Genomic DNA, 15,060 nt, shown 5'->3' on the forward strand with positions numbered 1-15,060 from the left:
GTCACATTTTATAAATAAATACACAGTATTTGCGAGCATCATATTGTAAGATAATTTTCTCCAGTGTTCTAGTATGCTTCTTGAGATTGTTCATTGTTATAACACAGTCACAATCCACTCCCCAGTTTGGTTTTTTGTTTTGTTTTAGTTAATTAAGTTGATCTAAAATTCTTCCCAGTCCTCCAAGATTACAGGTATTTCACACGTCAGGCCAACTAACGATGATGATCATTTGAGATTTGTCATTAATGTATTCTGAGAGAGAGAGAGAGAGAGAGAGAGAGAGAGAGAGAGAGAGAGAGAGAGAGAGAGAGAGAGAGAAGCTCCCAAACCAGAATATTAATGAGGATAAAGTCAGGCAGACAGCTTCTCAGGTCCACCTGGCTACCATACTTTTTCCTGGAAGATATAGCAACTTTCCAAAAACAAGGAGCCCTACAACCATTTTTAGATTTTACAAAGGCAACATGTCCTTTATAAATCTTTGCTACTGTCCTGTATACTAATAAGACATAGGTGATTATAAATGGTAGAAAGAGTTTCAACATCTTTCCCTCAGAATCCTAAAATAGAGGCAAGAAGCTAGATTCATTGAAAATGTTTCTGTGGTTACCCTTTAATATGATGACTTGGGGACATAGGGTCAAATGCCTGCAGTATAGGATAATTAACTGTATATGTTTGCTATATTTCAAAGGGGCAGAATTTGATTCATGAATTGAATCTATGAAATAATGAGCCGTGTTCTAATGACTTCCGGCTGCAAAAGTACCACTCAAATCAGCACAAAGCTTTTAAACTGAACTAAAGAAAGGACAGCTATCTTTCTGCTAGGATTTATAAGTTTTTCTTTTCCCCTACTACTTTCTGTTTATCTCTGAATATTATTTTGAAATGAAATGTAAACGAGATCATGTAGTAAAAAGAGCCCTAACAGAGAAATATGAGTCCTCATTCTGCGGCTAATTGGCTCTATAACCTGGGGCAAAGTGCTTAACCCTTTGCTTCTGTGGTTTTCTCACCTGTGTCAGGCAGCCAGTCACAGCTGTCTGGGAAATTAAAAAAGAGTATAGTGTCCTGGATAGAATGTACTTGGAATCAGGATGGCTTGGGTTCAAATTTCACCTCTGACATTCACTAGTTATTTAGCCTCTCTATGGATCTCAGTTTCTTCATCTGCAATATGGGGGTGGGGGAAAAGGGGATAGTGTTGGATTAGTTGCTCTCTGAGCTTTCTTTCAGTTCCAAATCTATAATCCAAGGATCCTAAAATGAGCTATTCTGAAAAAAACAAAAACAAATAATAAATATCTTGTGAAATGGAGGAAAAGTATTAATTTAAAAATGTTTGTAATTCAGCAATTATTAAGCCTATGTCCCAAAAGAGATCAAATAAAAGGAAAATGGAGGACCTATATGTACAAAAATATTTATACTTTTTTGTGGAGACAAAAAAGTAAAAACTAAAGATGTGCTTATAAATTGGGATAATTTTGCTTCTCCTCAAAGGACTATTACAAATAAAAGTACTTTGGAAACTAATAAATATTATATGTACATGAACTGTCATTATTATTGTTACTAGAATAGAATATTCTTTTTGTGAAATGTTCTAAATTCTAAAGTTAATGAACTCTAGAATCCAGAACATCCTATAATGCATGCCAATGTTAACTCTGCTATTAGAACCAATGAATACTAGGTGCTAACATCTGCAAAACAACAGCTGTGATGGGGAACTCTGCATGCATAGATTGGTACAAATATCATTTAGCATGCAGAAAGCTACCTTCTCCCCTTTTCCACCTGTAGAACTAGGAAAGAGGAATAAATGAATAGAAGGAGGAAACACAAGAAAAATGTTGCCAAGAAAATTATAGGGCCAGGTCCACACTCAAGATATGGGAGGTGCCTAATTTGACAACAGAAAGGCAGTTTCAAATGTTTCATTTCTGTTCTGTCTGGAATAATATTGCATTTCCTTAATAACTAAACTCTACCATATCAACTATGTGTACCAGAGACAATTTTGTCCTCTTTTAGGCTATTTCTGAGTCACCATGGAGATTTAATGCAGTCTGTTAAAGGTGGCAAGGCCCTTTTTAGATTTGTGCATGTGAATTATGTGGGACAAGCAATAACTTTGGTAGAGTTTCATTTTATGAGAGCAACAGCTGTACTACAGACACTAAACTGAATGCTTAACCTTGACTACATGAAATTATTTTGAGCTGATTGTCCCATCTTTAGTTGAATGTTGGATTAGTCATACACACATTTTATTACTTTCTTTTGCTGTGTTAATAATTCCATAGTTTTGAAAAATGAATATTATATGTCCAAAGAAATTCACAAAAGTTATAGTTCTTAAAGAATATTTGTCAACTATTAGAGTTATTATAACTTATATCATGACAAAATTTTCATGCTTAAATGTGAAGTTCATTATAGACTGGGCAGAGCCAAGATGGCACAGTAGAGGCAGGAACTCATCTGAGCTCTTCCAAATTCCTCTCCAAAAAACTTTAAAATGAAGCTTCAAATCAAATCCTGGAGCAGCAGAAACAACAAAAGGTAACAAGGAAATGATTTTTGAGCCCAAAAACAATTTAGGAGGAAAACAGATAAGGTCTGTCACACTGGAGTGGTTGGGCCTGGACTCCAACGCATACCATATTGCAGCAATGACAGCAGCAGCTTTGGAGAAAGATACAATAGCAATACTGGGAACTCTCAGACCACAGCTGGTCAAAAAGAGATTATGGGGATACTTAACTGGCACTGGGTACAGGATCATTGCATTACCCATAGATACTTTTGGGTCACCATTCCAAGGTGAAAAAGAGAACTCATGCTTGCAACCACAAAGAAGCAGAGGCCTTGGTCATAGTTCCAGTGAGAAGAGTGTTTGTGGTTATTCATAAGGGAATAGGGACCTTGGTCTCAGTTTCAAGACTGAAAGAAACACTAGTGCTTATGGCTGCGGGAGAACCTCTGTCTCCAGAAGAACCTAGTCCCAATTCCAAATCCAAGAGGAGCTCTAGAAAGGAACAAGATCCCTTTCTGGTTAAAGACCAGAGCACAGGCCAGAGAATATCAGGAGATTGCATATCTTCTTAGATCATATTACTTTAGAAGCACCAAAAACTTATAGACTCCCAGAACTAGCTCTGAAAACAGCAGCATGAGAAACATGAAATTTGGCAGAGTCCAATTTTAGCATAAAGTTAAAAGTTAAGAAATAGGCAGACAAAATGAGCAAACCCTATTTTAGAAAAAGAAACAAGCCATAAATGAGCTCCCTAAGAAAAAATACCCAGGACCAGATGGATTTACAAGTGAATTTTACTAACATTTAAAGAACAATTCCTATGCTATATAAACTATTTGGAAAAATAGGAAAAGGAGTCTTTCCAAATTTATTTTATAACAAATATGAAGCTGACACCTAAACCAGAAACAAAAGAGAGAAAGAAAACTATAGAGCAATTTTCCTAATTAATATTGATGCAAAAATTATAAATAAAATACTAGCAAAGAGATTACAGCAACATACCACAAAGATTATATAACAAGTAGGTGGGATTTATAGCAGGTACACAGGGCCTGTTCAATATTGGGGAAACAATCAGCATAAATGACTATATCAATAACAAAACCAACAGAAATCATATAATTATCTCAATAGACGACGAAAAAAGCCTTTGCATTCCTAGTGAAAACACTGGAAAGCATAAGAATAAGTAAAGCTTTCCTAAAATGATTAGTTGTATCTATCTAAAGCCATCAACAAACATTATCTGTAATGGGCAAGAAGCCTTCTCAATAAGATCAGGAGTGAAGCAAGGATGCCCATTATCACCACTATTATTAAATTTTGTGTTAGAAATGATAGCTATAGCAATAAGAGAAGAAAAACAAATGGAAGAAATCAGAATATGCAACAAGGAAACAAAACTATGACTCTTTGCAGATAATATAATGGTATATTCAGAAGAGTACAGATAATTTACTAAAGAACTAGTTGAAATAATTATAAACTTCAGCAAAGTTGCAGGACATAAAATGAAACCACATACATCATCAGCATTTCTATATATTACCAACAAAGACCAGCAACAAGAGATAGAAAGAGAAATTCCATTTAAAATAACTGTAGACAAAATAAAATACTTGAGGGTCTACCTGCCAAGCAAATCCAGGAGCTATAGGAACACAATTACAAAACACTTCATGCAAATAAAGTCATATATAAACAATGTGAGAAATATTAATTGCCCTTGGACAGAATAAGCCAATAAAATAAAAATAATTCTTCCTATAATTAATTTACTTATTCCATGCCAATCAAACTACATTTATAGAACTAGAACATTCAAAAAAATAAAAGGTCAAGAATATCAAGGAAATATAAGAGGGAAAATGTGAAGGAAAGTCGTTTAGTCATATCACATTTGAAACTGTATTACAGAGCAGTAATTATCAAAACAATTTGGTAGTGGCTAAGAAATAGAATAGCAGATCAGTGGAATACACTAGGTACACAATATACAGTAGGAAAAGAACACAGAGTCTTGTGTTGATAAATGTAAAGATCCAGACTCTTGAGATAAGACTCACTATTGACAAAAATTGCTGGAAAAATTGGGAAAACATTTTGGCAGAAATTAAATATAATTTAACACATCACTCTATGTATCAAGATAAGACCAATATAGATATATGACTTAGACATAAAGGTTGAACATCACAAATAAGGAGAACTTGGAAAGTTTATTTGTTCATTTATCTATGAATAAGGAAAGAATTTATGAACAAATAAGAGAAAGAGAGCATGGTGGGATGTAAAATGGATAGCAGATCTTTTTTAGTGGCAAAAATTGGAAACTGAGGGAATAGTTGATCAAATTATGGTATTTGATTATGATGGAATACCATTATATGTAAGAAATGATGAGCAGGACATTTTCAGAAAAATTTGGGAAGATTTACATGAGTTGATGCAAAGTGGCATGAGCAGACCCAAAAGCAAGAGAATATTGTACACAGTAATGGCAATATTTTGTTATGATCAACTCTGAATCACTTAGTTATTTTCAGCAATTCTGAAAGACTTATGATGAAAAATACTAACCCACCTCCAGAGAAAGAACTAATGGAGTTTGAATTTAGAACAAAGAATACTTTTTTTAAACTTTTCTTGTCATTCTGTTGTCTGTTTTCTTTTACCATGTGGCTAAGATGGAATTATATTATATAGTTGTATACATATATACACATATGTATATATATTTTTTTCACAAACACTATCTATATCAAATTGTTTGCTTTTTTAAGGAGGGAGAAGAGGAAAGAGGGAGAAAATTTGGAACTTAAAATTTTCAAAAATGAATGCTAATATTTTTACATGTAATTGGAAAAAACCCATTGTTGTTTGGCTCTTTCAGTCATATCCAAGTCTTCATGACCCCATTTGAAGTTTTCCTGGCAAAGATCTTGAAATAGTTTGCCATTTCCTTCTCCACTTCATTTTACACATGAAAAACTGAGGCAAAAAACAGGATTAAGCAACTTGCCCAGAGTCACACAGCTAATATCTGAGGCTACATCTGAACCTAAGAAGATGAGTCTTCCTGATTTCAAGCTCTGTTCTCTATCCACTGAGCCACCTAACTGCTCTTAAAATAAAATAAGGGGGTGAAAGGGTGGGGAATAAAGTTCATTTCAGATATTGTAGCACTTATTCCAGTGAGATCCCTTTAATAAGAGAGAAGAATGGCTATTACTAATACAATTTCAGAGCTATAAATACTGGACATGGAAAAATTATTATCTGGCAATAAAAGGAAATCAGTATTCAGATAAAAATCACATACATCACACACAAAAATGAAACCACATACATCATCAGCATTTCTATATATTACCAACAAAGACCAGCAACAAGAGATAGAAAGAGAAATTCCATTTAAAATAACTGTAGACAAAATAAAATACTTGAGGGTCTACCTGCCAAGCAAATCCAGGAGCTATAGGAACACAATTACAAAACACTTCATGCAAATAAAGTCATATATAAACAATGTGAGAAATATTAATTGCCCTTGGACAGAATAAGCCACTTCTAATTTCCACTACAGGGAATTCCTTTTTTTTTTCTTTCTTCTTTTAACCAAAAAATGACTACTATGTATTATAATATAAAGATGAAAGGACAATATTAAATTCCTTATAATTCCCAGCATTTTATTCATAGAAATATGAGTAAGCAGGTGGTGGGATTTTAGGGGCAGCTAGGTGGTGCAGTAGATAGCCAGGTTTGCATTCAAATGATAAAATTCAAATCTAGCCTTAGATGTTTTCTCTTTTTGTGATCCTGGGCAAGTAAGCTAATCTTTTTTGCCTCAATTTCCTCACCTATAAAATGAGCTAGAAAAGGAAATAATGAATCACTAAAAAAATCAGTATCTCTGCCAAGAAAACTCCAAATGGGGGCATGATGAATTAAGCACAGTGAGTGAAAAGTGGTAGAATAAAAGCATCTTTTGTCTGCTGTTTGTAAATTCATTTGAGTTCATCTTGCAAAACTAATCAATGAACATTTATTAAGCTCTAGTAGGGTGAGAAGGCATTATAGTGGGACATGGATACTTGAGGTCTATATGCTTGAGAGAGCTTACCTTGGAAGCTGAAAAGAACCTTGGAGATCATCCAGTCTAGACCTTTCATCATCCAGAGGAGAAAGAGATACCCAGTTTCACACAAGTAGTAAACATCTTTGTATTATATAGCACTGCATCCCAGTTTATATAATATTTATTTTGCATATTTATTTTTGAGAATTATTAAATTTATAGCAAAATGTTTTAAAATTTTTTGCCGATCTTGTTACAGAAGCTATATAAACACACATAAAATGGTCCAGTTAAAATGTGTCATTTAAAAAAATGTACATAAATATTCTATGTACATATGTGCATTGTAACTATTCAAAAATGGAACACAGGTAAACATTGTTAAGTAATAAAGTCAGATACAGAATAGACACTACTATGTCTAGACATAAATATGAGTGTGGTTGTCATTTGCTATTATATAATAGTGAACAGCATCATTAGAAAACCTAACAAGCTAGATAAAAATTGATTTTAGTATAACCAAATCTATATGAATTTTTTAAAGAAATGTCATTAGGTATTGCATTGTCATAATACTGTCGAGAAACCAATTTTTAGGATAAATGAAAGTATTTTATTCAAGGGAGTTGAATTAAAATTAAATTAAAAACAACAATAAGAACGTGGTAGTGAGTATACAATATTCTCTCCCTCCCTCCCTACACACACACACACACACACACACACACACACTCTCTCTCTCTCTCTCTCTCTCTCTCTCTCCCCCCAAATCCCCCATATATGCCTGCTCCATCTAGCAATTCTTCTCAAGAATTTCAGAGAAAAAGCAATATAGCACACAACCATCAGAATCTTTATCTTCATTAAGGTAAATGTCAGATTCCTGTAGCAGACTATTAGTTATGATGAATGTAGAATGCATTAATTCTTCACAAGAATCAAATATATCTGGAAAATTTTTTAAAAAGATAAAAAAAAATATTGAAACAAACTAAAAAAAAAATTGTCCTATATCCATGTGTTTAATCAGAGAAAGAACAAGTCTTTCATCTGAAATTTAAATCAGGTTGCATCTAAGGACTGAAAATTGCTAGTTAAAGTCCTTATCAATTCTGATAGAATCTGAAATATATGCAGAGCCTAGCTGTCATTTGCTGCTAGAAGCAATCTCCGCTTTTAGACACAATGCATTCCTGGAAACCACAGCTTCAAGTGTCACAAGGTGCTATTGTAATCTTAACTCGGTATGTGCTCTTGCATTTGTGTGTTCAGTGTCAACAGGAGAAAAGGAGCAAGAAGGCAAGAAAAGACATTCATTAAGACATGTCAATGAGTTGAGCAATGAAATTCAAAGCAACGAAGAGTGAAGATTACATGCCCCTGTCTGCCCAAAACAGAAGTGCCACTGAATCTCTCTCAGCCCAGTGTTTATTTTTTTAAATCAGGTGTAGCATTTTTATAATTTGCCTTTGGTGAACAAGTTAGCTCTAAAAAATGAAATATTGGATTAGATAGCAAAGAAGCTCCATGAAACAGATTTGGGATTAAGAAAGCATCTTGACAAACCTAGATATTTCAGTAAGAGTAGAGAAATAGGCTAGAAATGTGTTCTGAAAGTCTTAGAAAACTTAAAAAGGTTCTGAAAATCTTAAAAAACCTAAAATTGCACTGACTTTTAGAATAAACCCTGTATAAACCCTCTTCTTTGCAAGTGTAGGGTCAGAATGATGGAAGAAAAATCAAAACAAGACACTTAGCTAATGAGTTTTTTCCTCTCTCAAAAGTAGCAAGGTCTAAACCAAGTGGCAGTATGACAAAATCCAAGGATTCATTCTAAGAATAATGCTTTAAATACATGGAATTATATAGATCACAAAGAAAACCAATTATATTGAAATATAGGTACAAAAATATTTTTACAGACTCCAGATTAAGAATCTGTGGCATAGAAAGGCCTCTGTTTTTTATTGATATGATAGTTAATTATAGGAAGGAAGGAAGGAAGGAAGGAAGGAAGGAAGGAAGGAAGGAAGGAAGGAAGGAAGGAAGGAAGGAAGGAAGGAAGGAAGGAAAGGTGGGGGACAGAAATGTCTACTTTGTGCCAGACAGCGTGCTAAATAAGTACTTAACAAATATTATCTTATTTGTTGCTCACAAAAATCCTAACAGGCAGATGCTATTATCATCCTCATTTTACTGTTGAAGAAACTGAAATAAACAGTGACTTACCTGGGGTCACACATCTAGAAAGTGTCTGAGGATATTCTTTCCTACCTAACTGCCTCTAGAGCACTAGATCTAAACAGTGGGCTATGAGATCAAATTATTACACCATTTGAAGATCATAGAGGGAAAAAAAACTAGAATGGCCTTAGAGATCATTTAGTCTAATTCCAATACATATTTATTTTAAAACAAAGTAGTACCACTAAGATGAAGTGATTTGAAATGATGTGACTTGGGGTCACATACTTTACATATTTTATGTATTCTAACCCTAAACCCTACTATTCTATTCCTACTTCAAGTATACAATATGGATATTTGTCCCCTCTCTAAAAAAATATTATTATTAGGCATTTGAACATATAGGAAGCAGGCAATTTTTAAATTCTATAGCATTTCTTAAAGTATCACCTAATGAGTTATTTGTGCCATGGATCCCTTTGGCAGTCTGATAAAGCCTATGGATCCCTTCTCAGAAGAATGTTTTTAAATGCATAGATTAAAATACACAGGATTACAAGGAAAAGGAATAATATTGAAACAAGCCATTATCAAAATATTTTTTAAAAAACAAAACAAATCCACACAACCCAGGGTAAGAAACCCTAGAGCAGAGGAACAAGAATTGTAGGTGTGTGTGTGTGTGTGTGTGTGTGTGTGTGTGTGTGTGTGGTTTTATGGGGTGGCAAAAGAGTGATAAAGAAAATTGCACAGTAAATCTTTGGGAAACAATGCCTAGTCATCAAAGATGAAGTGATTGAGTCTTTAGGGTTTCTGAACCAGTAGCCAACATTCTATATATAAAACTCCTACTAAAATAAATCTTCATGAATCAAGATTATCAGATGCTGCCAAGGTTACAAAACTACCCACCATTGGCTAGAAACACTCAAGAAAATTCAGTAACATATGAAGCTATGATTTGAAAAAGACAGATGATGTGGGGTTCCTGGGTTTGAAAAACACTAATGAAAATGAAAATGGCTTCCATGGATATAACACTTCAAGACTTGAAAACTGATTTACATATTTTTTTCCTTATTTGATCCCCAAAACAAAGTGCAAATTAGATAGTAGGAATATCATGATTCCTATCTGAAAAACAAGGAAACTGAGTATCAGAAACTTGCCCAAAATCCCACAGCTAGTAAACAGCAGCTAGAGTTAAATCCAGGTCTTTGGGTTCCGAGTCTCTTATTGATTTTACTCTACAATATGATATTATACCTAGGAAAAGTCATTTCTATGTTAGTGATTTAACTCAGTTTAATGGAAAGAAATTTTTAAGCCTGGAGGAAGGACAGGTGGGTTCAACTCCCAGCTTTAAATGAGTCTACTTCAGTTTTCTAGTTCTGGGTTTTCTCTTATATAAATGAGATGTTTTCTTAATTTTTTTTTCAAATCTAACAATTTATAAGTCTATTCTGTTGATACAGAAACTCAGGACCAAAAAAATGTTCTATGCTGATGTCATCTAGCTCTTTGAGACCTAAAAAGTAAGAGAAAAAACTTTTGGGGGAAAAGGGATTCTTCTTGAAATTGCCCAGGCCCTGGGAGTCAGTCTCTTCCTTAAGATTACAACCAATAATTTTTTTTTCAAATCATAGCATAAGTTGTTGTTTCTCAGTAGTATTCTATTTTTCTAAATACCACGTAAAAATCGTTTTCAGCATTCATTTTTGTAAAACTTTGTGTTCCAAAATTTTCCTCCTCTCTTCCTCACTTCCCCTTCCTCAAGACAGCAATCAATCTAATATAAGTTAAATAATGTTATTCTTTTAAAGATATTTTCATATTTTGTCCTGTTGTATAGGAAAAATGCAACCAAAAGGGAAAAAAACACAAGAAAGAAAAAAAAGGTGAAAACATTATGCTTTGATTCACATTTAGTCTCCATAGCTCTCTCTGGATATGACTTGCATTTTCCATCCCAAATCTATTGGAATTCTCTTGAATCACTGCATTGTTGAGAAGAGCCAAGTCCATCACAGTTGAACGTCACATAATCTTATCGTTACTGTGTACAATGTTCTCCTGGTTCTGCTCACTTCACTCAGCAACAGTTCAGGCTTTTCTGAAATCAGCCTGCTCATCACTTCTTATAGAACAATACTATTTCACTACTTTGATATACCATAATTTATTTACCATTCATAAAATGATGGACATCCACATAGAAGGTATTATTTCTCTCGTAACTGGGGGAGCATAATTTGTAAAGGAGAGCAAATATAATAAAGAATACCATGCCAATTTATTGACTTTCATTCTGCTCATTAAATCTGGCATTTGTCAAGTTTCCTTGTTTTTGAATTACTCTGATACTGTTTGAAATCTCTTTAGAAGTTTCAACATAATGATAAAAGTGGATTAAAGTTACGTTTCACAAAACTTTGAAAAAACTAAAAAAAGGAAACTGATGTTTCAATGATGATAGAATTCTAGCTGGCAATTTTATAGACTTTAAACTTCTCTGAATATTTGGCATCGTTGACTACTCTTTCTATATAGTCTTTCCTCTATAGATTTTTACGATACTTGTCTCTTTTTTCTATCATTTTTATCCAGATATTTTTTCTCAGTATCTTTTGCTGGAATATCCTACAAGTCCCACTCTCTGATTATGGATGTAAGTCAAATATTTATTCTAGGACCTCTTTTTTTTTCTTTCTATTATCTCCATGTTATCTTTGGTGATTTCATCATCTCCTATGGATTCAAGCAACATCTCCTATGGATGACTCACAGATTTATATATCCATTCCTAATCTTTCTTCTGAGCTCTATTCCCACATCACCAATAATCTTTTGAGCATTTTCAAGTGCATGTTCATTCTTTAGAAATATTAAATTCAACATATCCAAAATATCTTTCTCCTCATACCAACCTTGGAATGATCTTGAACTTCTCATTCACTTTAAATATCCAAAGATGTGTCAGATCTTAATTCTATTTCTGTAGTTGTCCCATTCATATTCCTTTCTCTTCATTCCCTATAACCAAGCCCTCATCACCTCAGACGTACAATATTACAATAGGCCCTAAATTTAGTTTGTTTGCTTCAAAACTCTACTTCCAATCCAATCTTCACATGGCTATCAATGTGATACAACTAAGGAACAAGTCTGATTGTGTAGTTTCCAGTTCAAAAAGCTTCAATGATCTCTTAATGTTTCTAGAATAAAAGATAAACACCTGTGACTGGCATTTAAAATACTTCACAATTTGGCTTCAGCTTGTCTTTCTTTTTTGTTTTTTGTTTTAAAGTCTATGTCTTTTTTTATTATAGCTTTTTATTTACAAGTTATATGCGTGGGTAATTTTATAGCACTGACAATTGCCAAATCTTTTGTATCAATTTTTCCCTTCCTTCCCCCCATCCCCTCCCCTAGATGGCAGGTTGACCAATACATGTTAAATATGTTAAAGTATAAATTAAATACAATGTAAGTATACATGTCCAAACAGTTATTTTTCAGCTTGTCTTTCTAAAGAATTATTATATCCTACTCCCATTCCTATACTCTGTAGTAACTGAACAACAACTTTCTAAAACCATGTCAAGTACTCTTTACTGTGCTATTTCATAAATTTATAACTGAAAAGGATTTTATAGATCTAATTCAAACATTTTAGAGATGAGGAAATAAAAATCCAAAAAGATTAAATAATTTGCCAAATATTACATGGCACAAGAAATCTAGGGACTGGATCTGTGATTTAATTGGTATACAGAAGTAACAGATAAGGAAATTATCTTTAGCAATGCATCTTCTAGTCTTGGTTACTTAGAACAGCATTGTCAAGTTCAAACTGAAAAAGAAGCCAATAATTCATACATGAGGATCCCTTATAAACTACATATCAACTGAGCTTTAAAACATAATCCTTTTTCTGTTTTACTGTATTTTTATTTATTTTGTAAAATATTTCTCAATTACATTTTTGGAGGTAATTAGGATAACTAGCCTATAGTCACACAGTCAGTATTAAACTCAGAAAGATATGTCTTTTTGATTCCAGGCCCAGCATTTTATCCACTGTACCATCTAGATGTCCCACAATTACCTTTTAATTTGGTGAATCTGATACCTCTGGCCTACACTCCAAGAGATTAAATGATTTGCCATGGGTCACACAGCCAATCCATCTCAAAGCCATGATTCCAAAACTGATTCTCTATCTACTGTCACACTGCCCTGAATTAAGTATAAGAGAAAGGCAGAATACAAACAACCCCATTTTGGGTGCCATGATCTTGGAAACACATTTATTCATCACAAACATAACACCTATTTTGTAAAAATTATTTATTTAGTATTTTATTTTTCCATGTAAATTCCATGTAAAAATAATTTTAACACTTATTTTTAAAATTCTGAGTTCCAAGTTTTCCTTCTTCCTCTTTCTTCACCCCCCAGGTTGAGAAGACAAACAATTAAGTAAGTTTAATTAATTATTTAATTAAGTAAGTTAAACATGTGTAGTTGTGCAAAATATATTTCCATATCAGTCATATTGTATAAGAAAACATAGGCCAAACAAACCCTCAAGAAAAGTAAAGTTTAAAAGTAGGCTTTGATGTGTATTCAGATACCATCACTTTCCCCCCCACCCTGGGGATAGATAGCATTTTTCATCCTAAGTCCTTCAGAGCTGTCTTGGATCATTTATGTTGTTGAGAATAGCTAAGTCATTCACAGCTGATCATCTTACTATTGCTATTACTATGTACAATGTTCTCCTGTTCTACTTATTTTATTTTGCATCAGTTCATGTAAGTCTTTCCAGGTTTTTCTGAGAGCATTCTGCTCATCATTTCTTATAGCATAATAGCATTCCATCACAATCATATACCACAATATATTCAACCATTCCCCAATTTATGGTATTTCCTCCATTTCCAATTTTTGTCACCAGAAAAGAGCCACTAAAAATATTTTTTTAATATGGGTCTTTTTCCTTTTTAAAATTCTCTTTTGGGATGTAGACCTAGTAGTGGTATTGCTAGGTCAAAGGATATGCATGGTTTTATAGCTCTTGGGGCATTGTTCCAAATTGTTCCAAAGAATGGTTAAATCAGTTCATAATTCTACCAACAATGCATCAATGTCTCAATTTTCCCTCATCCCCTCCAACATTTGTCATTTTCCTTTTCTATCCTGCTAGTTATATAATAGGGGTGAGATTGTAGTCAGAAATGTTTTAATTTGCATTTTTCCAGTCAATAGTGATTTAAATATAAATATAGAAAATATATAATTTTCATTACTTCATCTGAAAAGTGTTCATGTCTTTTGATCATTTACTGATTGGAGAATGGATGTTATTTTTATAGATTGGATTCAGTTCATTATATATCTGAGAAATGGGGCCTTTATTACATAAACTTGCTTCAATAATTTTTTCATAGATATGATTGCTAACTGCATTTTCTTCTATGCTATTCCCCCAAACTCCATCAAACATGTATTAATCAGAATTAAGTCAGTGCTTAACAAATACTTGTTGACTTGATTATATATAAATAAATTTTCTAAATAACAAATAAATATAATTATATATGATATACATATATCATATATACTTATAAATAAATAAATTTCTTTTTTTAATGCCAGAACTTATATATCTTCAAAGTAGTGACCTCCAGGAGTTTATGTACTAATTACAATGCTGTGCATATTTGACATACTTTTATATCTCCTCTTCTGTGGCTATTTTCAGTTTATAAGCCATACCAGAAAATCAGTCATTTTAAACCAAATATCTAGCTAAACCCTTATTTGGATATTGGATATTTGGATAAAGAATGAAGATTTTACTACCAATGGAACTCTTTATAAGAAATATATCTGCAAACTTTGGAAGCAATTCCCACTGAAGAATTCTAAAAATGTTCTGAGTCATACTGGTATTGCTGGGATAAATGTGTCACCTCCCAAGACCTTGAACTGAAGGGAATGATACTCACTTTGGTGCATAAATTTAGAAGTAACAGTTTTTTAAAAATTAGTTATTACTTTATTCATACCTTATGAGGCATGAAAGAATATCATTTGAGGTACAGTTAAATCTTTGTATTCTCAAGGCTTACCGAGTAGCAAGTTTATGGCAAATGACACCAGTGTCCGTAATGACCTCACTCAGCCTCATCTCAAGATGTACCTTTCCCTGAAACACATAATATAAAAC

General features: G+C 33.2%; 1 protein-coding gene across 2 annotated transcripts in view; it reads right to left on the reverse strand.

Annotated features, from left to right (window-relative positions):
- RASA3 (RAS p21 protein activator 3) overlaps positions 1-15,060 on the reverse strand; it is a 286,768-nt gene that overhangs the window by 85,251 nt on the left and 186,457 nt on the right. For both annotated transcript variants that reach the window (XM_051984259.1, XM_051984258.1), the window contains exon 5: positions 14,963-15,039. In XM_051984259.1, coding sequence (XP_051840219.1) covers positions 14,963-15,039 — 77 coding nt within the window. The remainder of the gene's footprint in view (positions 1-14,962; positions 15,040-15,060) is intronic.

This window comes from Antechinus flavipes, chromosome 3 (genome assembly GCF_016432865.1).
Source record: "Antechinus flavipes isolate AdamAnt ecotype Samford, QLD, Australia chromosome 3, AdamAnt_v2, whole genome shotgun sequence".
Taxonomy (NCBI): Eukaryota; Metazoa; Chordata; class Mammalia; order Dasyuromorphia; family Dasyuridae; genus Antechinus; species Antechinus flavipes.